This window comes from Sphaeramia orbicularis, chromosome 14 (assembly GCF_902148855.1).
Source record: "Sphaeramia orbicularis chromosome 14, fSphaOr1.1, whole genome shotgun sequence".
Lineage (NCBI taxonomy): Eukaryota > Metazoa > Chordata > Actinopteri > Kurtiformes > Apogonidae > Sphaeramia > Sphaeramia orbicularis.
In genome coordinates, this window is record NC_043970.1 from 33,989,295 (window position 1) to 34,014,963 (window position 25,669).

At 38.3% G+C, this 25,669-nt stretch overlaps 1 protein-coding gene across 2 annotated transcripts in view; it reads right to left on the reverse strand.

Annotated features, from left to right (window-relative positions):
* The window catches only part of caln2 (calneuron 2), a 35,656-nt gene that overhangs the window by 5,242 nt on the left and 4,745 nt on the right, over positions 1 to 25,669 (reverse strand). For both annotated transcript variants that reach the window (XM_030154876.1, XM_030154877.1), the window contains exons 2-5: positions 24,357 to 24,481; positions 15,433 to 15,576; positions 13,553 to 13,665; positions 1,994 to 2,147 (exon numbers count right to left, since the gene is read on the reverse strand). In XM_030154876.1, the coding sequence (XP_030010736.1) occupies positions 1,994 to 2,147; positions 13,553 to 13,665; positions 15,433 to 15,576; positions 24,357 to 24,474 (529 nt within the window). In that variant the 5' untranslated portion in view covers positions 24,475 to 24,481. The remainder of the gene's footprint in view (positions 1 to 1,993; positions 2,148 to 13,552; positions 13,666 to 15,432; positions 15,577 to 24,356; positions 24,482 to 25,669) is intronic.

A 25,669-nucleotide genomic window follows, 5' to 3' on the forward strand; every position in this document is an offset into this window, starting at 1 on the left:
TGCTCTATTTCTTCCTTCAAGCTTGATGTCATGTTCAGCGGGACATTAAGAGGTACAGGAGAGAAGGTATTTTGTTTTGTTAGAAGACTAGAACAAGTGACATATTCATCTCATTGTCAAGGTTATATCATTAGTGGGAAAATCTACTTCAAATCACCAGATTTCTGAAAATATTCCTGACCAACCATTTCCAATATGCTTCATTCTTTAAGGAAATAATGTTATTAGTTCTTGTAAACAACATAAACATTCTATGGTTTTCAGCAGGCTATAATTCAGCAAATATGCAAATGGGTATTGCCATTCAAAAGAAATGACTTAATTGATTCTGACATCTTTTCTTGTATCACTAGCTTTACAGTCACTACAGTCAATTTCCAGTGCTCAGATATCTCTAAAACTGATGATGATATAAGACTGAATTTTTAAAATGTTAACAAGGACCAATAACATTATTTTCTGAAAGTATGAAACAAATTGGAGATGGTCACCTGCAAGGCTCGCGGTGATTTCACATGGCTTGACCCAATAAATGATACTGATTTTGACAATTTTTTTTATATATGCAAGCAACTACAAACCTCTGTAAGATGATATGCCCACCTGTCTTTGGTTTTATCTGTATTTAAAATCTGTGTGGTATAATAAGCACAACCAGACTGAGCCTTTATGCACAGAATTTGACTTAAAGCTCCCACCACCTCAGCAACACCAATACTATTGACTTTTTTTATGCAACATTAGTTTTTTTGCTGCTGATCCACTGATGCAGAGAATTGGACTGATCTAACATTGGTTCGACAGCCTTCATCAATGCACATGAATGCAAGACCAGCTCTGACACAGATAGTGGGAACTGATTAAATCAACAGTAACACAATATTGCATTTTTGTTTAACTACCACTGACGAAAAAAAAAAAAAAAATCACATTGTTTTCTGTACTTATGCCGCTGCAAGTAACTAATCAACAAGCGCAGCTCTAGACCTATTTAGATTTTAGATTATATAAGAGAAATGTGTAGATTCTGAAACTCTAAAAACACTTTTTCCTTTATTTATGTCAATCGAAATGCCCCCATTTCTGGGCCCACCACTCAAAACATACTATAAGAGTTATAAAGCTGGTACAGGGCAGAAAAAATGGTGAGGAGGGTTGAGCTGGGTGTGGATATGTGAAATAAGAGTTGTTCAGGGACATCCACAGGAAAATCAGACACCTACTATATGTAGAACTGAAGGCTGCAAAGAGTTAATGCCCTAACAGAAAAAAAGAATTTGACCTGAAGCAGACACTATATTTAGAATATTTGTAGAGTATTTACAGTCTTGTCCAATGAGGAACTGAGGTCCTGAAGTGCTTGTCAAACCTGCCAGATTTACCTGACAATATTCACAATAAGAACAATTCTGCAGGTGCCTCGATCACTCAGACCACTTGAGTTAGTGTTTGACTTTGGGGTTAGAATATGTTAGATCAGATCAAATCAGATTGAACAGCTCAAGGCTCTGGTCAAAGACATGTTTTTATAACTTTTTTTATTTCAGATGAATCTACTGGTTCTAAGTACAGTGATGGAACAGATTCAGTTCAGCCAGTTACGAAAAAAAAAAAAAAACAGCTAAGAAAGGGCTTGGTAGACTCCTGCTGAATGTGGGCTGCACACCTCTTGGACAGCATTTGACACTGATTTTTTTACACAGATTTTATGACGTAGAGTGATCCCAAACAGTTGCCTTGACTTCAGCATTAGAGTGGGATGGTTCAGGTTAAATCAAAACAGGAGTCACCTATAAAAAACAGACTGTACATTTTTGTGTATCATCACCAGCATCGATGTGTTTCATCACAAATACAATATGCAGTTGACATGTTTCAGTGTTTAAAATGTCTAATATTACTACCAAATATATCAGATAAATAAAACACCATAATGGTTCAGTAACTACAGGTATTTATAACTGTGGAGTTTCTTTGAGAACAGCTTGCTCACCTCCCTCATACTCAGGGCAGTTCCCTGAGGTTTCATTGAGGCTCTCCTCCTCGGTGATGATGATGTTCTCTATGTCCTTCATTGTCAGGTGGTCCCTGAAGGCGTGGAACAGCACCTGCTTCAGCTCATCCAGAGACAGCTGCTGCATGTCAAACTGCAGGGGCACACGGCGATCAATGCAGAGACACAGTCATCCACAAACTGGGTTTATGAGGGCAGATAAATATAGAAGATATGAAAGATATGAAAGAACTGAGAAATGTACCGGCTACAAGAAATGACATGTATGGATTTGTGGTTTTATCTATTAAATGTGTACAGTATAAATAGGGAAGATGTCAGTGTGTAGCAGCATGTTTGCATATGCATCAGCGGTGCTATTTTTGGTGCTTGAATCAGTATGCCAATGTGTGTGTGTGCAATGGTATAGGTGAGTAAATCGATGCATGCGCAATGTGTTTAATGGACATATCCATTAAAATGGAAATACAAGTGCATTTACTCTCTTGTAGGTTATTGCATCTGTAGTTGTGGGTGCATGTTTTTGGTTAAAATGATTCATGAGGCTTAAGCCAATCAGAGACTTGAAATGTGAGTCTTAGCCTCTGTCCTAGTCCCTGTCTGCCCTTCCAAAACATCCCGTCCTTCCTGCCCTGCCAGCAGAACCCTCGAATCCATAGACACACATGCACACACCTTCCTCAAGCCAACTAGCATCTGCGTCTTGATTATTTACCACACCAGCAGCCTCAAATACAATCAGTTGCTTGGTTTAGCACAACAGATGGACATACTGAGGCAGGCAAAGCAAAGAGGAAGAAAACAGGGGGCTGATAGAGAAAGAAAGAATGATATCCTGATGAGAAAAGAGGGAATTATGGTGAGGTCAGAGACAGAGAGAGATGAAGGAAGTAGTGTGAGACACAGATGGACAAGACAGAATTGGCAGAGAATAGTGGTGTCGAAGAGTTGTGATGGAGAAGAAGAGATGCTCATTTTAATAAGGAAACAGCAATCCTGTTCCTGCATTCACACTTTAAGATACAACTGTGCAGTTTGTATTTCAAACAATGTAACACATTCAAGTTATTAAAAGCACTAGGATGTACTATTAATAGTTTTCTGAGATATTACACCTACTTTACTTATTTACTAAGATATTTAATCAACACTGCTGAATATCAATCCTTAGGAAATTTTAGTTAGATCTGTACCACCGCATCTTTTTCATAACATGCTGCAACTTTTCATTTCTTTTAAAATCCAGGCATTAGACAGTGCATAATTGTCTCTCTTTAGAGCCAAGCAGAGATATTTGTTTTTATTTTACTATTTCTTATGAGAGGAGAACTGCTGTTAGTTATCGAAAAAAGTCTAAGAAGGTTATGTGAACACTGTGTGATTTGTGGATGTAACTTGCTATTATATGTCTGTGTCTGTGTATGTAGCTGTGTGTTCTTTGTCTATGTATCTTACTTCTGATTTTATTGCAAAGCACTCTGTGAATTCTTCCTGCGAAAAGTGCTATATAAATAAACTTGGTAACATTTTACTTGAAGGTCTAGTTTATAATGCATTAAGCGCACATTCATAAGACATTATAATGCATTTATAATGCATTATAAAAGTCATGACAACAGTTTATGATCATGTACAACAACTTATATCCAGATTAATAAAGTATTATAAGTGTAGGCATAATGTATTATAAATTCAGTTTTCATAATATTTTATACATCCCTAACAAAGCAGTGTGAAGGAATTAATTTTTTAGGTCGGAAACTTTTGTTAGGTTTTGTCACTGGTCCCTATACCCATCTATTTTGGGGATTTCATATTTATTTAAAAAAAAATAAATAAATAAATAAATAAATAAATAAATTAATTAATTAAATAAATAAATTTAAAAAAAAAAAAAATATATATATATATATATATATATATATATATACATATATATATATATATATATATATATATATATATATATATATATATATATATATATATATATATATATATATATATGTATGTATACAGGGTGGAGAAGCAAAATTTACAATATTTTGAGGCAGGGGTTGAAAGGCAGTGTATGACCAATTATTTTATTGAAAGTCATGACAATTTATTTGCCACAAGAAAATTTACATGATAGAAAATGTTTTTATTCTATGTGTCCTCCTTCTTTCTCAATAACTGCCTTCACACGCTTCCTGAAACTTGCGCAGGTGTTCCTCAAATATTCGGATGACAACTTCTCCCATTCTTCTTTAATAGTATCTTCCAGACTTTCTCGTAATAGTTTTGCTCATAGTCATTCTCTTCTTTACATTATAAACAGTCTTTATGGACACTCCAACTATTTTTGAAATCTCCTTTGGTGTGACGAGTGCATTCAGCAAATCACACACTCTTTGACGTTTGCTTTCCAAATTACTCATATGGGCAAAAGTTTCTGAAATGGTATGGATAATAGTGTTAGGTATGATTATGGCATCAATATATGTTTGGTTTCAAAACAACTGACGTAGTGCCTGCTGAGAAAAAACAACTAAATGTTCATTGTAAATTTTGCTTCCCCACCCTGTATATATATATATATATATATATATATATATATATATATATGTGTGTGTGTGTGTGTGTGTGTGTGTGTCTGTGTTTGAATTAACAAAGATTTAGAGCTGCCACATTATTTTTTATTTATGTACAAAGCAACATGTAACACTTCTATTTACTGTCTCTGTTCTTTTAATGTTTTGTTTTTACAAAATAGAGTTATTAAGAACACTTGGATGTATAATTTTTGACTTACCCTTTACTTAGAGCCAGCAGATACTGCTCATACATCATCATACTTGTGTTATAATATCATACAATTGCTAATAACCTTTTACAGTGTTGTCACTTCACTAAAAGCTCTTAAAGTCATCCTATAACCTATTATTGATGTTTATAAGGCATTATTCAGTTTCAGAAACTGCACGTCAGAGCAGTTCTCTGTGTCTATATAACTGGCTAGAGTTATGATGGTTATAATGTGTTACGTAACCCAGGACTTGAGATTCTTCCTTCAAACACTGTTCTCACTTTGGTATGGATGTATAAAACATTATGACAGCTGAATTTATAATACATTATGCCTACACTTAAAATACTTTATTAATCTTGGTATAAGTTGTTGTACATGATCATAAACTGTTGTAATGACTTTTATAATGCATTATAAATGCATTAGAATGTCTTATGAATGTGCGCTTAATGCATTATAAACTAGACCTTTAAGTAAAGTGTTACCATAAAGGTTTATTTATTAATTTATTTAATTACTCTTCAGATCACAGGGTTCAGCTCATACTTAAACCTTTACCATCAGAGCGAAATACATGCAGATTCCTTAAGTTGTATAATTCTATTCTACACCATTGAGGCTGAAATATTCAAATCCCTTCCTATCTTTCTTTGATTAACATTTGATAAACATTTTCAGTACTTTCTCACATCTCACTCATCTTTTCTCCTGAATTACTAAACCTCTCCTGGATGACTGCCTTTGTCACAAACCATGATTAAAATAGTTTTTCACATCATCTATTTCAAATCACATTGTCATTTAACTATTTTAACTCATTCCTACATGGCTGACATTTGACCACTTTTTTATGAATGTGTTGAAGCTTTAATTGGAGAAATTCATAGATACAGTATTGTGCTTAAAGTTGGAATAAAATATTTTAGCCTCTTCTCATGAAATGATCGTGACACAACAGGAAGAAAAGAGGAATGTGTCTGAAAACAAAATTATTCCAACTTTAAGGGCAAATAAAATGACCACACCACACAAAACATAAAATATATTGTGTTGATTCTATCTACAATGCAGTACGAATCAGTTCTTTTGAAAATCATTGCATGTGCATTTTCCATACTGTTCCAAATATTGCTTATTTGGGGTTGTATGCAAAATGTTTACTTGTTTTTGTGGAATATGTGCATTAAAATTAGCAGCTGTAAAAAATAAAAGTGCCTGAATATATGAAACATAAAACATTAATTATATAAATACAATAACAAACACCAACACAAACAAAATTATAACCTGGGATATTGAAAACAGAATAATTTTACATACATATACACTGTTGTCCACAATGTTAGAATAATCTTCTTTTCAGACACATTTCTCTTTTTATTTCTATTTATACACATCAGTAATCACCTTTGACCAGGGGCAATGAGTCCCAGTTACACTTTATTCATATTGTCACCATTATTTCTCAAGAAGCGGTTACAATATTTTATTCCAACTTTATGTACAGTGTAGATAAACATATAAATGAGCTTTGCTTGCAGTCATTTTCCTCATTCATACAAACACACATCAAATAATCAGTTTTGAAGTCAAGAAGAGAAAGCATAAAAATGAAAATACAGAATAACGATACAGCAATGGATTTAACATTTATTTTTTACAGCAGGTTTCAGCACTGAAGTAAGGAAAACATGATCTGAAGCTCAAGAAGACCTCATCACCTAAATTCAAAAGTTGGAGGATGCTATCGCTCCCAATGTGATTGACAGATGTTTTAATACAAGGCCTTGCCAACAGCTTAATCTCACTTATTAATATGTCTCCTCCTCTTTATTCAATGCTGATTTGCATTAATAATATTTGTAAACACAGGAGCAACACAGGCCTCCTACATTAACAAAGCTGATGATTTCTATCTGTATCTCAAATTCTATAATTACACAAGTGACTGAATTTGTACTTTAAAGGAAAATGAGACCTTAAGCAGCTCTGACTCATTGCAGCCTTATGTGTCACTCCAGGGCTGAGAATCAGGGAGTGGCTCAGCAGCAACAGGGTCTAAGCTGCCTGATTTCTGCTCTCCTTCTTGCCAAAACTGTCTCTGTCTTGAATAGATGCTGGGAAATGGAGGTACAACTCTTTGGACTGCAGCCGCGGGACAGACAACATGACAGCTCAGGGCGGCAGCGTGGAGAATGTACAATGTTTCTGTCAGTCTGTCTGAGGGGGGAAAAGCCACAGTGGAGCAGCTACCTGTTAGCAACCAAACAGAGTGATTTCTACTCTTTTCTGCTTTCTGAAGGACATTCACACACACAAACACACACTGAGTGAAGAACAGGGGGGAAACTCAAGTATAGCCTGTCAGTGCATTTGGTGTTTGGCTGAATTAAATAAGATATGTGAAATGTGTGCATGCGTGTGCGTGAGCGCATGTGACAAGAAAGCAGCAGGGGATCGTGAGCAGTGACCGGTGACACAGTGAAGGAGCCAGGACACATCAATCAGAGGAACAGGTGCTTACCGACGTCCTTCCCATCTAATCCTGCCTGCCCTCATACAGCTCAAGCTTGTTCGTCAGTCGTCCACCTGTTTTGTCTTCTGACCCTTCTCTGAAAAGTCACCTAGGGTGAGAACCTTCGAGCACTTCGTGTTCTATTTTCCTGCTATTTTCCTTTCGAGCAACAGTGCTGTCAAATTTAGGCAACACCGTCAACTTCAAGTCGCTTTCTTTTTGCTTATAAAAGGAAACAAGCATTGACATCACACATGTGAATACGCAGATATAACAGATTGAAGCTTGCTACCTCAACAAAAAAGGCCACTCATAAGTCCAAACTTGCACAAGATGAAAATCAAGGTGAGTTAAATCCACAGAAACAGAATTAGTCATAGTTGCAGGGATGACATTTTAAGATGTGTGAATACATTAGCCACCTCTGCCTGTCTGACATGAAATACTCCTCAGTGCAAACCCACAAAGGGCCTGTTCTGCACTTTGGCTCATTCACCAAATGGCATCATTACTAAACAGAGACCCACCACATTTTGATATTACTGTGCATTTGGCATCACTGGTCACCAGCATGAACACTGCAGACTCAACAGATGTAGGAGGCAGTCACAAGCCTGTCACTGGCCGAGTGTAATTCAGCTTCCTTCCTTGCAGAAGCTATTTTAATTTACACAGTGTTGGTTAGATTTATTTTTTTATGAACTTGTTTTAATCTTTATGACAAGTAATTGTTTAAATAGATGATGAAAGGTAAGGTGCACACATCACATTTAAGAACATGAGAAAGCCCCTTATCAAAAAAAGCGGTGGTTGTTTGTAGTACACGCTAAAAAGATATGTTTTATAAATATTTTTTCTGAGTTACAAATGTACTGTACTATTTGCGTGGGAACCTGATGCATTTGCATTTGCTAATGTTTCATTTGCTCTGGCCAATTGTTTGGCCTCGCTCCCATTCAAACAGATTTACCACCGGCCAAAAACTGGTCTGGCCAATCACAGCCGTTTATGTGCTGTGGAGCAGGGTTGATATGAGGACTGACAGAGGACTACCACTGAGGCAGCTTTCTAAACCAAGATGGCTGCTACTGGTGTGGAACGATATTACAGTATAAGACAAACTGGATAGCGTGTGTTCTCCAAAAGAGGAGGCCTAAGCTGATGATAAAGATGTTTTTGCCATACTTCTGACTGGATTTAATAAGATAATTTACCAGCTGGTCCAGAAGCATTTTGGCCTGACTCTGATAACAACTAAGACTGGCCCAAATTCCATTTTAGGGATCTGGGTTCTCACTAGTAGTTAAAAGAGAATATTAGAGACTTCAACTAAATCATTAAAGTAGCAGCAAAAAGTTACTTGCAGCGTCACTGCTTCGACAAGCCAATGTACTGTACATTTAAATAACACACAGCATTAAAGTGAACAGTAAAGATCAGAAGGTAGAACAACGTAATGTGGTTAAATGAGCAGAACAGTTTCACTAATGGGCTTCATTTTCCTGATATATAAAGTGTGACATCGCCGACACCCACTGGGACCAGGCCGGGTCGATCACCAACAGTATCTACAGCTGAACCTGTTCCGAACAAGTCTGACATATGACTCTACAACAGCATCAAAAACACTTTGCACAAAGTTGTTCCGGTTAAAGTGAATGAACCAAACACGTTTAGTGCTAACAGACTCTATAAACAGACTCTCTAATGACCCATGATGCGGAGTAGTCATGGCTTGACACGAAGAGTGAAAGGAACTGCTGATCTGAAAACAGCCATTCCGTCTAAACAAAGACACCATTTGTGTATTAAGATGCATCATTTTTTGTTTAACCAATAAAACCCCGTGCTGCTTTTGTCAGTTCCCAGATGAATTTTTCTCTCTATTTAACCTTTCTAAAGTGATTTATCACCATTTATTATTTTATCCTCTACTTGCATTTTTCACTCTAAATCATGTATTTTCCTATATTTAATTCCCTATATTTGATTTAGATGCTCAAGAAAACTCAGTTCAAACATTATTGTATCAAAACAAGAGAAAACTGAAGAAAAATTGTATTTTTTTCTGCAAAATGTATCATTAACTAAAGATAAAATAAGTACCATCCACTGTCATTTATCCAACTCCATGGGTTTTACTGGTGAATCAATGTTATAGAAGATGACGGTGTTTCCACATTCACTATGGAGTCTCTGAACGTCCAAATGGGGCATATCTGATGACCACGAAATGATGACAAACTGCATTTTACAACAATTATTTACATGTAGTGACAGGATTCGTGGATCAACAGGTATTAAATATTTTATATCAGTGAATGATTTTGGTCGTCAGTGGATGTTTGGGTCTTCATGGGTTAACATAAAAAACTAGGGTCAGAAACATCATCTAGTGCCTCTGAAAATGGAAAGTGAACTGAGAGGTCTCAGGTCAATTCTGATTTGAGGATTGGTCTGATGATGCCAGACTAGCTCTCAGTCTTAACTGAGAAGATTTAAGTATTATAGTATTGTCAATACACATTATAGTCACCTGAGGCTGAGACCATCAACCTGTCTTTATCTGAATGACTGACTGATGTTGGTCTTTTAACTTTCCTATAGCTTGGTGATAATTTGACTCTACTCATCGTCATTCTTTGTGCAAAATTTGTCAATAATACCTGATTCCTGACATTTCTTAGCATCACTTTCAATGCGGTCCCTATGAAGGGTGGTGTGAAAAAAATGCAGACCACTAGTTGCTTTTCCATCGGACTTATGCCCAAAACTTTACTGATATTTACGTAATGTTGAAAAAACAGAAGTGCGTAATGTCGGTTTTTCCATTAAATCACAAATGCAATGATTTGTTTATTTATTATTTCGAGATGACACAAGAAGTCATTCCATAAACATAGCAATGAACATAAATATCATGTTGATTTACAGATATATTCATTATTATCATATATTACCCCTCTATCCTGTACTAAATAAAAAAAATAATTTGGTTTCCTGGTGTGTCTACACATACCGCGACATGTTTCTTTTAAAACTCTTCTTCTTCACTTGTTGTAACGTCCGTCAACATCTGGAATTTTTTATTCATGTGACTCTAGTTGCGGAAAAAGGTCTTTCCATTGCAGTTTTGCATGACACACCAATTGTGCTATGCCCAAAAAAACACCTCTTGTCAGTGCAAAAACTTTTAATTGAAAGACGAGAGTTTTGGCGAAATTGTCATTTTTCCATTAAGTTATATTTGTGTAATTTGAGGGTCAATGGAAAAGTGACTACTGATGGGTCATTGCCATTATCATCATCACTAGTTGCTTTTCCACTGACCCTCAAATTGCACAAATATGACTTGTGCATAAAAATTTACCTAATGGAAAAATGACAATTTTGCCAAAAGTCTCATTTATTGATTAAAAGTTTTTGTGCTGGCAAGAAGTAGGTTTTTTGGGAGTACCGCAAATAGTACATCATGCAAAATTGCAATGGAAAGACCTTTTTCGCAACTAGAGTCAGGTGAATTAAAAAAAACGGATGTTGACGAATGTTACAACAAGCGAAGAAGAAGAAGAAACATGTTGCGGTATGTGTGGACACACCAGGAAACAAATCATTTTAGAATTTAGTACAAGATAGAGGGTTAAGATATAGTAATAATGAATATATCTGTAAATCAACACCATATTTACATTTGTTGCCATGTTTATGGAATGACTTCTTGTGTCATCTCGCGATAATAAATAAACAAATCATCGTATTTGTGATTTAATGGAAAAACCGACATTACACGCTTCTGTTTTTTCAACATTTAGTTGATATTAGTGAAGTTTTACACAGATGTCTAATGGAAAAGCGACTACTGTTGCGTCACACAGAACTGAACAAACCGACACATCCAAGTTACTACATTTTCTATTTACAAATTACTTTAATTTATTATTCTATGCCACTGATTATATGGCAGCCAGAGAAACCTCAGAGGTGCAGACATTTGGATGAAGTTTTGAGAGGCAATGAAGTTGTAGCAGCACCTTCATGCATACAGTCTGTATTGAATTTTAGCACAGACTACTTCCTTAACTTAATAAGAGGTGGCAAAACTATTGGTCTTAAATGTGCCAAATCCTTTACCCATATTACACAAAATACTGTTTGGTTTCTGCAGACCTGTTTCTTACACTGGCACAGAGAAAATATATTTCAAAATGTCTATAAACAATGTGAACAAACTGGATAAAAAGCAGGTGTTTATACCTCAGCAGAAAACGACTTTATCTTTAGGCACTGTATCTTAATTTGCAATGGAAGACTGGGTGCTTTCTTTTTTCAAATCTAATTTACTGACTGTCAGCAGAAATATAGTAACTTGAGTCAGGGGTTTTTTCAAAGCAGATCTTTGAATCTCCCTTAGGTTTTACTCTGAACAAGATACAGTGGAAAATAAACAGAAAAGCAGCAACGATTCTCAGATATTTCAATGGAAGCCCTGAATAAAACAAGCAAAGCACAAACATGAAGCCGTGCACAATGTATTCAACATGCACACACAGAGAAAAATGTAATTACACAGAGAACATGCCAACTTCAATCTCTCCAATGAAGTAAATCATTATGTGCAAGGCTGTTATCTGAACATACTGAAGTGAGTCATTACGGGCCACCATCATGCGTCTCCCCATCTTCCATTATTCCTATGTACTCTCAACACAATGACTCTCCTTCTGCTCCTGTTTCACTCTCAGGTCTGTGAAATATCAACAGACACACACAGAACACACAAACACAAAACGCTGCTATCACAGTCCTCTGAGACACACTTCCTCCCACCATTTCATCCCCCTCCTCCTCCACCTATTCCTCCTCCTCTCGTCCGTTTTCCTATATTCTTTCTGCTTCCACTGCTCACTGCTCCAGCTCCTCATGTCTTCTATCTCTCATTTTTTTGTCGCCTCCTTCCTGTTTTCTTTTGGTCTGTCTCTCTCTTTGTGGGAGGTGAACATTTTAAATCACCCCAGAGACGCACACTGTCTGCGACCTTCATGAATCACAGGCTCTCGTTCCTCTTCTTTCATTTTCTCCCACTCTCCTCCTTTGTGGTTTTCCTTTATATTCCTGTATCTTTATGTGGGGCATCCCCCCCCCTTGCCACACACCACCCTCCTTCATCCCCGCATATTGTCCAGTTCTCCTCTCTATTCTCTCATCCCTTTAAGCCTCCCTGGTTGGCATGCTGTCGTCCGTCTTGCTCCATCTATCCTTCACAGAAGCAATGGGCCTCGTTTGTATGAGGCGTTCTATTTAAACTGCACAAAAAGACGAATCTTAACGTCAAAATCAGCAGTTTTCTATTTCTTTTCCCTAATAAAACAATAACATAATGAAATCTCTAGTAAACAACACCTATACACCTATGTCAGTGTGGCCTAACCTAAAACACACTCACCTCCTCATTTTAGTGACTCACCCTGTAAATGTTTTCAAGCCGAGAACAGCTTCCTGAGAGCCGTTGCCCTGCTCAACCAGCCGTCCTCAGGCAACCCCCTTCCCCTTCCCCATGCACACACACATACACACTCTAAACTCCTCACTTTTCATTATTGTCGCCTGTCTTACCAAGGAGGCTAAAAACACTCAGAGAATGGCAAACGCTCATCCTGAAATTTCCCAAAAAACAAAAAGTCAGCATGTTCAAAAGCATGTAGATGAGCTGCAGCCTTAATCACCACAGATCCCAGTTTGGACACTTGAACGCACAAACGCTCATATATCTGTTTTCCCTCATACAGGGGCACATCCCTGAAATCTTTATTATGGTAATACCTTCTGCATCACTGTGAATAATAAACACACAGGCACACCCAAACCTAAAACATACACACACATATGGAGACACACTTAATTCTCAGCGGGTCTCTTTTCTTTCAAGGCCCTGAGCTGAAAGAAAAAGCCTCTGTTTCTGTCAGAAAACACGGGAAGCAGGCAGGGATCCTCAGAGTGTGGTTTTGTGTATGTGTGTATTTTTTTAAGCAAGTGCTCCTGCGCAGAGTACCTGCAGAAAGTAGGCCTCTGCTTAAGGATGTAGACTCACTCTGACTACTGAAGAATGCAGTTAGGGGTGAGGAGGAGTAAGTCAGAGGAGGCGTTAAGGATGTGGAAGTGATAAATGATGAGGAGTGTGAGCGATGAGAAACAGATTCTTTGCCATCTGGGAGGGGGAAACTTTGTCTCTCACCTGCCAGAAGATGTTGTCAATGGTGTTGCCCAAGAATCCTTCTCTGTTGTCAGACGACAAAAGTTTGGGCCCCAGTATCGTCATGAACTCCTCAAAATCCACCTGGCCATCCCCTGCAGGCAGACGCACACAGGGAAACAGACCGGGGCCACAGAGAGTCAGAGACACACACAAGAAGGGTGACAGAGTGGAGCTAAAAAATGCATTTTTTGCTAAAGTTTATTTGTTTGACAAAGAAGCAAGTCCAGAGATAGATCAAAAGATGGATGTGCCCTTATCCATGACAAACACCCATGAATCATCAGCTCTAATTCACCTTTCAAATGAGATGAGTGCACCTGTGCACCTGTCTGCCCATGTGTGTCTGTGCGCAAGTGTGGTGGACTGGTTTTGCATTGAAGCAACAATTCAGGAAACATTTGGCAAATTCAATTCAAAAGATAGAACATGCACAAATTTGCATTGTGTATTCAACTGCTGCATGTTGTTAGAGATAGCAATCAAAACCCAGCATCCTGTGGAATTAATAAGAACTCACCATCAGCTCCTGCAGACTGATATCATAACATATATTGCCAGTTTTGAAATTACAATGCTATCAAATGTTCTATTTAGCATTTGTTATAATGGCTTGCATATTAAAAGCATTATAGTTGGTTTTACAAGTCTGAGTTTTATTGTATTAATAATGTTTGTGAGGTAGCAGAGTATTTTCCTGGACTGTTTATTGAATAATATTGTTTAAGTGGCTTTTGGAAGGATAAGCATGATGTGGCAGTCTCTAGTATAATATTATGAATGACATTCTTGAGGCGCTTTGAAACCTTACTCCACTTTATAACAGTTACAGTTTTAAATGAATGTAGTTCAGATTTTGACTACTTACTCTAAAACCTGAAAGCTAATGCAAGAGATCAGCGGATCAAGATTTCTTACTGGAAGGGATTTAATGACATAAAATTAATCACCTGAAGGAACAGGGCAGGATGTCTAAAGTCTGATAACAACTGACATCCCTGAACTAATTTTGCCAGTGAGCACTTTCAGTGCTTTATTAGCGCCGACACTGAGATGATAGAAGTCAGAGGATGAGGATTTTAAGAGATACTGTCTATCCTCAGAACAAACGGCAGCACAGCTCTCAATGATCAGACTACTCATGGAGGCAAAAGCAAAAAGCTTTTAGCTTTGACCTTTGATATTTACCGAGAGCAGCGGAATCAAGAGCAGGCAGATAAGAACCAGCTGAAAGATTGACTGGCTTGTTTGTGATGCAGGGACTGTTTAGGGGTAATTGCCGTTCTCTGTGAATTTACAAGCAGAGCTGGGGCTGGAGGAGCCGGAGCAGACAGGTTCTCTCTTTATTGTCTCCTTGGGAATTTGTTTTTGGCCATTGACCACCTGCTGCTCCTCCTGGCTGTTTAGAAACAGTTTTGTGGAATATTTTGAAGGAACTTTAGTTCAAAATCTCATTTGGCATCATGCACGTAAACACACTACCCAATTAAGTTTGTTGTTTGTTTGTTTTTTATTTCACATTGAAATTCCTCTTGCAATCGGTTTTCTTTCTTTAGATGCAAAGTAACCTGTTAGGCTCAAACAAACAGATATAAATACATTTATAACAACAACAGTTCTCAGTCTTTCCTACTCAAACTACACATGCAGCAGATTTCAAATCAGTCCCTGTACAAAAACATCTCTGTCATGTGTTTGGGTGTGTTTCCGTGTGTGTGTGTGTGTGTGTGTGTGTGTATGTGTGTGTGTGTGTGTGTAGGTGTGTAGGTGTGTGTGTGTGTGTGCGCACGTGTGTGTGTGTGTGTGTGTGCATGTGTGTTCTGTGCATGCACCCAAGTGTGTGCCCTTATGTAGTGCCTCACCGTCCATGTCCAGTCTCTGCATGATGATGGCCAGCTCCACTTCGCTGGGCATGTAACCCAGGGAGCGCATGGCCATGCCCAGCTCCTGTTTGGAGATGAAACCATTCCCATCACGATCCAAAACACGAAACGCCTCACGGATCTCTGCACAACAAATACACAACATATCACTGTACATTACTGGGGTTTTTTGCCTCTTCCTCTGACTATCTTCCCCTTGTTCCACTTTGATTCTTTCTAGATTCTGTGTAAACAACAGATATAGTTCAGGAATTAAATTATTTCACTGATAAAGCCATTTTGAGTTGCAGATAATGACAGTGCAGTTTAAATCTAATAAAATGCTATTATGCTAATGCACAAATACACTATTCAATATATGTTTCCTTCCTGTCTTTCCTTCCTGTCCCTCCAGTCTCCTTTTCTTCCTCGGTGACTAAGTTGTTGTTTTGTTGATGTGTGAGTTTCTGGTTAATTTAGGACAAGTTTTGCAGGTGTGTTGTAAGATGGTAATGTGTTTTTCACCTTTGTTTTCCATTCTCATTTGTCTCCTTCTCCTTGTTTTGTCCCGTCTTACCCATTAATGGCTGGGCTCATCTCTAACAGATCAGTATATCTCTTCATCTTTATTCGTTGTCCCCATTAGGACACCAAAGCAGGGAGTGAGATAACTGAGTGAGTTTTCTGTCTGTTCTGTCTGGAAGGACATGTTTATTGAAATCACTCAAGGGGTGTTTTTCCTCTGCTTCAAAAACTGTTCAACAGTTAAGACTAATGTGTCTAATGTGTAAAAATATGTCTCATGAAGGGAATATTTCTTTTTTATAGTCAAAGCACAAGAACAATAATTTTGGCTTGTAATGTTGTTTTCTTTCTGTCTTTAAAATGTGTGTTACTTTCAGTTTGTCTCCTGGCATTGTAGGTTTTTGATCATCATTTGTGTCTGATGCCTGTGATCATTCTCTTGTCCTTATTGTTACATAAAGTGTAACCCTATCAATTTTAACAAGAACAGACTGACAGCGCTGCTCTTTGTTCTCAAACTAAACCACGTCTGAGCTTTATGGGAGGGACCTCTCGTAATTGTGTGAATGATGCCTGTTGTCACTTGAATTGTTAAGCGTCTTTAGGGATGGCTGGTTGGGTCATCAAACTGTCTGACTCTGACACTGGAGGTCAGCATTCTTATGGGATTTCCTGCCTTCATTCAGAGAAACAAATAACCAATGAACAGCTCACACGAAAAAATGCAAAGATTCAACTGCGGTGCTATGATATTTTTTTGACACATTTCATATTTTAATTCAAGTTCTTGAGTAGAAATCTGATTGTATAATCCAGAGAAGCACAAAATCACTATCATTCTTCTCACATTAATTACATTAGTGTGAAAGACCATATCAGGCACCATATCAGAGAACGGTGTGCGTGCCAGCAGTAGATATCACATTAGCTATTAAAAGAAATCCATTTTTGTCACATGTATTAGGCAACTTAATAACTGAGCTGATTTGTAACAAACTGTCACCATTTAAATAGATTATGAGTATTCACACTAGCCTTGTTTAATCAAGCTCTAGTTCATTTGCTTGAAAAGTCTGGTTCAATCGGGGAGGTGAGAATGCACAATCGAACTCTAATGTGAATCAAAGACGCAAACTCTGGTGTGCTTAAAAATATAGGTCTTAGTTTACTTCAAGTGAACCAAATACAGAAAGTGGACTTCAATGCAGGGGATTGTGGGTAAACATATCAATCAATCAGTCAATCAATCAAATTTATTTATATAGCGCCAAATCATAACAAAATTTATCTTATGACATTTTACATATCGAGTTGATTGAAACCAGACTCTAAGCCCATTTACAGAAACCCAACAGAATCCTCCAGGAGCAAACACTTGTGAGTGGTGACAGTGGAAGGAAAAACTTCCTTTTAACAGCAGAAACCTGGAGCAGACCCTGACTCCTGAAGGATGGATGTCTGCCTTGACCAGTTGGGGTTAGAGATAGAGGGTAAAGGAGGAGAAAAAGAGAGAGAGACAGAGAGAGAGAGACTGGGGGAGAGGGGGAGAAGGGGGGACGTAGGGGGAGACAAATAGATGCAGCTAATGTACAAATGTACAGATAACTGAACTAGAACTTTTAAAAGTAGATCAGCTGGTGTTAGTATAATTACTAAAAACCAGAACAAAGGTCCATGACTGTTAATACTACTACAACAAATACAAGTATTAACAGTGGCTATACTACTACAAGAGTTAGTACAAATAATAGAAACCTCTACCATCCATGGAACTATATAATAAACACTATCATAACTATAAGGATAAGTGAGTGACGACAATGAAGGCAGGAGAAAAACATAAACATATGTGGTGGAAATGGAAGTTGCCCTGCATTAACCAATGGATCAGCATGATTTCTTGTTTATTATCTTGTCTTCTCATTCAGTAATTCTTGATGGGGTCCCCAATTGTACTGAGGCCATGTCCACATAAAACCGCATCTTTTTCTTAGTCGTTTTTAAAAAAGTGCTCCATAAACGCAGAGTTGTTTCAGGAAATATCTACATCCACACGAAACCACTGAAAATGACTGAAAATGATGCAGTACAAATGCCAGGCCTGTATGTGGCGTTGTAATGCTCTCGCAAAAACAGAGAAGAAGATGTGGAGCATGTGCATAAAGCTTGCTTGGTTCTACTAGGTCTGATCCAATATTACCTGGTTGCCCCTCTCCGTGGCAGATCCAATGACATCATCATTTTAGAAAAGTTGTGGTTTGATCGTAAACCCTCATTTTCAAATTTATCCACTCTGGGACCTGGTCTCAAAAAGTTGCAGTTTCAGTGACTGAAAACACTGGTTTAGTGTGAACAAAAGGCCTATCCGATACAAAACTTTTGCGAATATGACCGAAGCTGTCTTCATATGGACAGGGCCTGAGGCTACTGGACTAATAGGTGTGAAAACGACTTCAGTCTAATCTGACCTGAAGCTCCCTGGTGGACTGTGGAGGTACTGGGTGTGAAAGGTCTTCTAAAATAAATAAAACAGTTTTCATTTCCAATTTGGTGATGAAATATCAAGTTACCATAAAATATATGTGGTTAAATATTATTATTTCCCATAAAACAAGTTGAATATTATTTTTGCTTCAGAATTTAAAGCATTTAAAGCCATTTTCTCTCATTTTTTTTCTTCATGTTGATTTTGGGCTGGATAAAGTCTTTTATAACCCTCAACCCTGAAAACATATTGCAATTGGGTCTGTCTGTCTGTCCAACTCAAAATCTGCAACACATTTCCTCCTGACAGTTTTACATAAGGTCTCTGGATGGATTTGTATGGGTTTGGATTGAGATCCTAGAATCTGTTAAGGATTATGTCAGTTTTCATGTTTTATAATAAATGAAGGTAGTTATTGCTCTGAAAAAAAATCATACATATTTTATGACAGTATCTAATAACATGATCCATTTCTTGCTGATCCAGGAGGCAATCAGGTCGGGAGCATATTTTCATTTTGATTGGTATTCCTGATATGCATAATGTATTTTTCTTTTAGTGTATTTACAACATAACATGGTGGATATGACCTGGGGATCTGCATCTCTGATTGTCTCTCAAAAGCCAGGATACAGACTTATCAATGTACTACTTCACATCTTTTTTTTTTTTGTTACTTGACAGATTGTTTTTTGCTGCTTTACAAACTTCAAATCAATCTTAACCTTTAAACATAATGGCAACGGATCAATACATTTTTTATAGAGATGCTTGGACACATCTAATAACAAATTTAAAGAGAAATACATCCTCTGACTCTTGTGTGTTGATTAATGGTTTGGTTGAGCTGCAGAGGATTTTTAGAATTCAAAGTGTGTTTGTTTGGGAAAGGCTCAAGACAGTGACATAAAACTGTTTTCATCTTCATTGAACATAACCCCTAAATGTAACTCTCAACCATTATTTTGTGTCCATGAGGTGAACTGATTCATAAGGTGATACTAATGTGTTTTAACAGCTCCATAAGACAATAAAAGGAGCTTCCTCTGTGCTGATAACAGGCTTTCCCATTAACTGGAAGCACTGCAGTCTTCTCTCAGACAAATTAAGGTGAGTGTGATCTCTTTATCTCTGTCTCCTCCTGTCTCCTTGTGTCTCTTACATCTTTATATACTTATTGTGTTTTGCAAACCCTGAAGGGCCTGTCCCAATCACTCCACAGAGCACAATCACCAGCAGCATCGCCAGGAGCATTTCCGGTATACTCCTCCCATACAAAAGGCTTACACTAAGTTGAAGTTTTAACTAAAAACACACACCGCCTTTAAGCCATCTATCACTTTGCACAGCAGAATTACTCAAACCTCAGAGGAACATAGAACAAAATACCTCGGCCAATCTCTGGCTAATTACCTGTCAGTCAATCTACACTATCCGAGAAGAGATGGAAGGGAGGAGGTGGAGCTGTGGGCAAAGGTGGAGGTGGTCGAATTTATCGACTTGATAAAGACCGCAGAGACAAGACAGATATAACAAGCCTCTATTCATGGGAGGCTACTCCATTTTTCTGTGGATTTGTTTTGAGTTTCAGGGGTGGGCGATGGTGTCATTTCAGCTGGCGTTCGGCATTTGTACAAATCTTTGCAAGAGAAGCATAATGGAGACGATGCAGAATGGAGTTTAAATCACAATTTCCCCAACGCTAATCCTTTTCTTAACTTCAACAATGAATTTTACATGAAGTTCATCGCTCTCTTTCTCTCTCAGGCCGTGTGTCATTAATATTCTCGTCCTGACACGCTGCTCTTTCCTTCCTCTGTGTAATAAGTCCATCTCAGATCTGTCTCCTATGCCTGTCTTTGCTCTGTCAGTTGCGTGGGAGCTGAAGTTCAGTCACAGCCCCCATCTAAGCCTGTAAATATCCCCCACGGCTGATAACTAGACTGGAGCACCATGCCACTGCCTCCTTTCTCTCTCTCACTAAATAAAGTGAGAATCAGAGGCAAGGGATTGGGAATGCGGGTGAGTGTACGGCCCCCCAAAACAAAGTGAGATGTATTTGTATGCAGCTCAACAGTGAAGAGTACATTTTCAATAGGGTACGAATGAGCCGGTCCCTGATGTATTACTGTGCAATGCCTGGTGTGTGTATGTGTGTATGTGTGTATGTGTGTGTCAGAGTATGCAGCCCTGCCTGTGTATTACCAAGTCAACCCCCAGGACTGTTCTCACTGTGATTGATGAAATGCCTCAAAACTAGAGAAGAGGATCGCAGCAAACCAACACAGGGGTGATTAACTAGCTTTGTATCTTCACTAACAGATCATCCTAGAAGAACCTTCAGCATCTCTCTGAAGTAGGATTAGGAGTTTTCTAACGCTGGCAGGAAACACAACGGGTATTCTGTCCACATCAAACAATCCCATTGGTTGTTTTGGATCTGTGGCTGACAGTGACTAGATAATGCCTCATTACAAATTCTTACATAAGAGCTGAAATAAACTGTGGGTCCAAGCAGCTCCACCCTCCTCGCTGCCCTTGACAGAAAACACAAGACCAATTAGACTGATGTTTCATTTACTCAAACAGTTTTGAAAAGCAGCTGTTTTTAGCAAACGGGGTTGTGTGGACCGGCGCACGAGGGACAATGGATTAAAAGATTTATGCTACAAAGTACTTCATACCAAAGCTCATTCAAGCAAACTACAATAGCCCACATATATAAACAGAAACAAACAGCATCAGTCAGGAACACACTCTCATGCACTTGGTCCAAAGTCTGTGACAGGATTAGCTGCTTGTTTTGTACCAAAGCACTGATGCCAGAAGTATATGCATTTATTTCACTGCAAAAGCATTTTTGTAAATTTGGAAATCAAGTCCAATGCTATGTTATGTTATGTTATGTCATGTTATGTTATGTTATGTGAATTCCTTTCGTTTTGCTGCAGCAATGATTGGAACTCCCTTCAAAACTCCCTTAAACTTTCAGCTCTCCCATCTCTCCTTACGTTTAAACAGAAACTACAACATTCCCTAGTTCACTGTTGCACGTGTTGACTCTCCCCTTTCCCCTCTCCCCTTCTCCCCTGTGTTGACTCTCCCCTTTCCCCTCTCCCCTTCTCCCCTCTCCCTATACACTCTAGTAGTTATTTATATCATTTTTAACTTCATAGTCTCTTCACCATTGGTTGCAAGTCTTGGATTCATCTGTACTGTTTCCTTTTATCCATTTTTCTTTTGTTCTGTTCTGTTGTGTTTTGTCAGTGTTTCATCATTGTAAGTGAGAAATTGTTCTCAGTTGAATTTACTTGGTAAAATAAAGTACTTATAAAAAATGTTATGTTATGTTATGTTATGTTATGTTATGTTATGTTATGTTATGTTATGTTACCAGTGACTTTCAAAATGACATATATAGGTGTGCAGTTTTGGGTGATGGATTACCATCCTTAGAGACAAGGTGGCAGTTTGCAGGCAGCAGAAATGACTCAAAACACTATAAAAAAATGTTCAAATATATACAGTAACTGGTGGATTTGGGCAATGACAAAAGCACATTTAAAGATTTTGGCTTTTTCAAAACATTTACAGGAAGAAATTAGGAAAAACTAGGGATACCTGCACAAGATGTGACTACAAAGAAATAAACTGAACTGTACCACTTCTGTCTGACCTACTGACTGAGAAGGCAGTTAAGGTCAGCAATGATGGATTTCTTTCCATTTACAGTGGAGTTTCTGGCCCTTCTGATTCAAGGTTTGGATTTAATCTAAAAATAAATAGTGCAAAAAAAAACCCAAAACAAACAAAAAAAACACACTCATTCATTCCCATAATTCAGTTAAACAAGCTGCAGTAGTCATGGAAAGTTTGGAGAAATAGATAGGCAATGCAAAATAAATGGAAACAGGGAATTAATTAATCCATTTTCTTATTTGTTGGTTTCTTTGTTTTCTTGCACAACTGGTTAACAATATCAAATGTTTTCTGTAAACTGCTGCTGTAGATGAGCTTTACTGTTTTTATTTGTTTCCATGTATGCATCATGTGTCTTCTGTGCTACACTATAAAGTTCTTTTTAGGGGACTGCTTTAAGAATGAGAATTAGAAAAAGATCATGGTTCAGACCGAAATAAGAATTTTAGATGACGACTATCAGTCATCTGGTTACAAACACAAAGACACAGTTAAAATGTAAAGACTTTTATTCTATGTTCAATCTACAGATTACTTTCCGTTGGAAGCAAGACATGAACATCAACATTTCCTGTGTTTTAGTCTAAAGTTTTGTTTTTGGGCCTCATCCATCTCAACCTCTAACTGTAAAAAGTCTGTATAACGACATCATTAGACCGTCTGTTTAGAGATGAAGCCATAAAAACAACAATACTAGTGATTATACTGGTTTAATCCCTGTAAAAACAACTGTATATAGAGGAGGGGTTATGTTGGTCAGAGTCAGAGTATACAGATATACAGTACACATTTATTAGAACCAATAAGAATTTCCAGGAATGCTGAAAACAGTTCTACATCAATTGTTTTTTTAGCTATGACCCACAGACTCTTGTCATGGAGGCGTAAACGACAAAGAAATTTGTGGAGAATGGATTGGTTGGCAGTCAGGCCTTCCTTTATTGTGCACAAGTGAGAAACTGACAAAACGAAGCTTTGCCCTCTGTCAGAAGTCAGTTCTGACCTGTCCTGGAAGTCAGTCTAACTTGTAGTAGCCTGCGCTAAGCTTAAATATGATTGGTTAATATGATGTATGACACTGTCACTAAGCAGAAGAAAGAAAATAAGATACAAACAGAAAGAATACAAGACCTTGGAGTGGTCCTGGGAAGTTTTAAGGAGTTGGGTTATGCTGTATCTTGTGGTATTGTTAGAGACAAAGTAGCTTAGAAAACATGCAGAATTGAGAAACTGACTGAGAGCAAACATTCCTATCTAGGCTTGTGATTAGAAAGAGAATGAAAACTGAAGAGCTATCATAGGTGTCTTATAAACTAATAGAAGACTCATGGTCAGTATTAAAATCAGTATTAACACTCTGTATATAGAAGGATGCAGTGACAGCTCTCCAAAAGTGTAGCCAAAGTGTTTCAAACTCCCCCTGGTGGCTGGCTATGTCACAGATCATAAAATCTCATATTTCTCTACGGGTCCAATGCATCTTCTGATATTTTAAAGCGGGTTTCATCAAGGTGATTTATACACAAGTTGTCATTTATTTCTGATCAATTTGTTTTTAATTAGTTACTTGATGATATAAAAGTGGGTGACTGGCAGCTATCATGACCAGTCCATTTAAAGACTCTGTCAGAAGCATGAAGGAAATGAATGAGGCAGCTGGCGGGTAGGCAGCCGTCACATCCCTGCATTTCTACTGCACGGATTCTGGCTCCTATTTGTGTCACACAATCAACATGGCAGCTCACATAATTTTGGCCTCACTATTATAAAGCAGGAGGGAACAGCATTGCAGCAAGCATACAGTTTATGTTATGACTGCACAGAACGAATGCAGACAGTCTTTTTACTGTATCAAAACAGGCCTTTGGAGACATATATCTTAATGCAAGAATTAGGATCCAAATACCAATACATTGGTTTTCTATTCAGGAATGGTTATATGCAGTATATTTCTGCAAGACACTGCATCGCTTTAAGTCCAGTGACTGATTTTATTTCCCAAGAAGCATAATTGGAAACCAATGCATCCAGTCAAGCATTGACTGAATGGCTAAATGGAAAAACTTTTCCCCAAGAGAATTGGAGCGTTGTAACACCATTGTTCCAGAAGTGAAACATTAATTGCTAGTACCTCACACTTTACCCTCCCACCCTCCTTCCTTCCTTCCCCCTCCACCGTCTCTCTCTCTCTCTCTCTGCATGTCAGCACACTCACCACCCAGCTCCTCTGTGGAGATACTGGTGAGCTGGAAGGCTTCGCTGCCCTCGGTCAGGGAGCTGCTCAGGTAGTTGTCTGGATAGAGCAGGCCCGCCCGCACATGGTGGAATGGCATCTTCTCCCTGCAGAGCACACAGAGACGTACACTCAGTCTAAACACATTTTGAGTGCAAGTGAGTATGTGAGGAAAATAGCAGAAAGAAGGAAGGATGCGTGCCTCTATGTGTGCATGTGTATAAAACCTTGGCTACCAGCACGGTCGTGAGCTCCTTTTAGAAACACAAGCTCTTGTTGAGGGAACATTGTTCATTCCTCTCTGCTAATGCTCATTTCTGGGAGAAACTGCTGTCTCCTTGTGGCAGAATCACAGTGACAAATTATGTAATCACATTATAATTCAATGCAGTCACAAAAAAATCCAACTGTTATTGTTCAGATAAATACCATCAGAGTACAATCACGACCTCGGTATTATCAAACAATGATTCTTCTGCCACCTTCCCCCTGCCTGCTCTTTGTACAATCTTCTTAATGTAAGTTACAGAGGAAATACACTTAAGCCCTGTCATTTGCTATCGTTTCTTCTAACCCCCCCGTCTGATCTGCTGTCTTCCTGTCCTGCCAGACAATCCCTAGTGCCACCTAACACATCACCAAGAGACCCCGGGGCTTGACAGGGTATCAATCACTAAAGGCCGCTGTTGTCGTGTGATCAGTGTGACTCTCTCCTGTGATTCATGAGAATTACCCTCTGAGGGTTTTCCCAGTGTAATATTTTGACACTTTGGCAATATGCTTCATGTAATATTTCTGCCAATAGTACACACTGAACTGAAGTAAGTCGAGGTGAAACAGGAGAAGAAAAGAAAGGATGAGGAAGGAGGAAGGAAAAGAGATCCCAGGAGCATTTCTTGAGTATGCTGCTGCCAGACAGGACAGATAGAGATGTCTCTGTAACAGGAAATATAGCCAAAAATCTAAACTCCTCTCCTCTCCTCTCCTCTCCTCTCCTCTCCTCTCCTCTCCTCTCCTCTCCTCTCCTCTCCTCTCCTCTCCTCTCCTCTCCTCTCCTCTCCTCTCCTCTCCTCTCCTCTCCTCTCCTCTCCTCTCCTAATATTTGAGACTTAAATCCTTTGTGGAACCTGAGCCAAGGGAGGAAAAGGACACAGTCTGAGAGTAGAGACAAAGACAGTTTAAAAGGTTAAGAGCCATGGGATATGTGCAAGTCTGCTTTAGTGATCTGTAGAGGACATCAGGTGTGAAAACGCCTTTTTGTGTGTGTGTGTATGTGACAGAGATAGAAAGCAAAC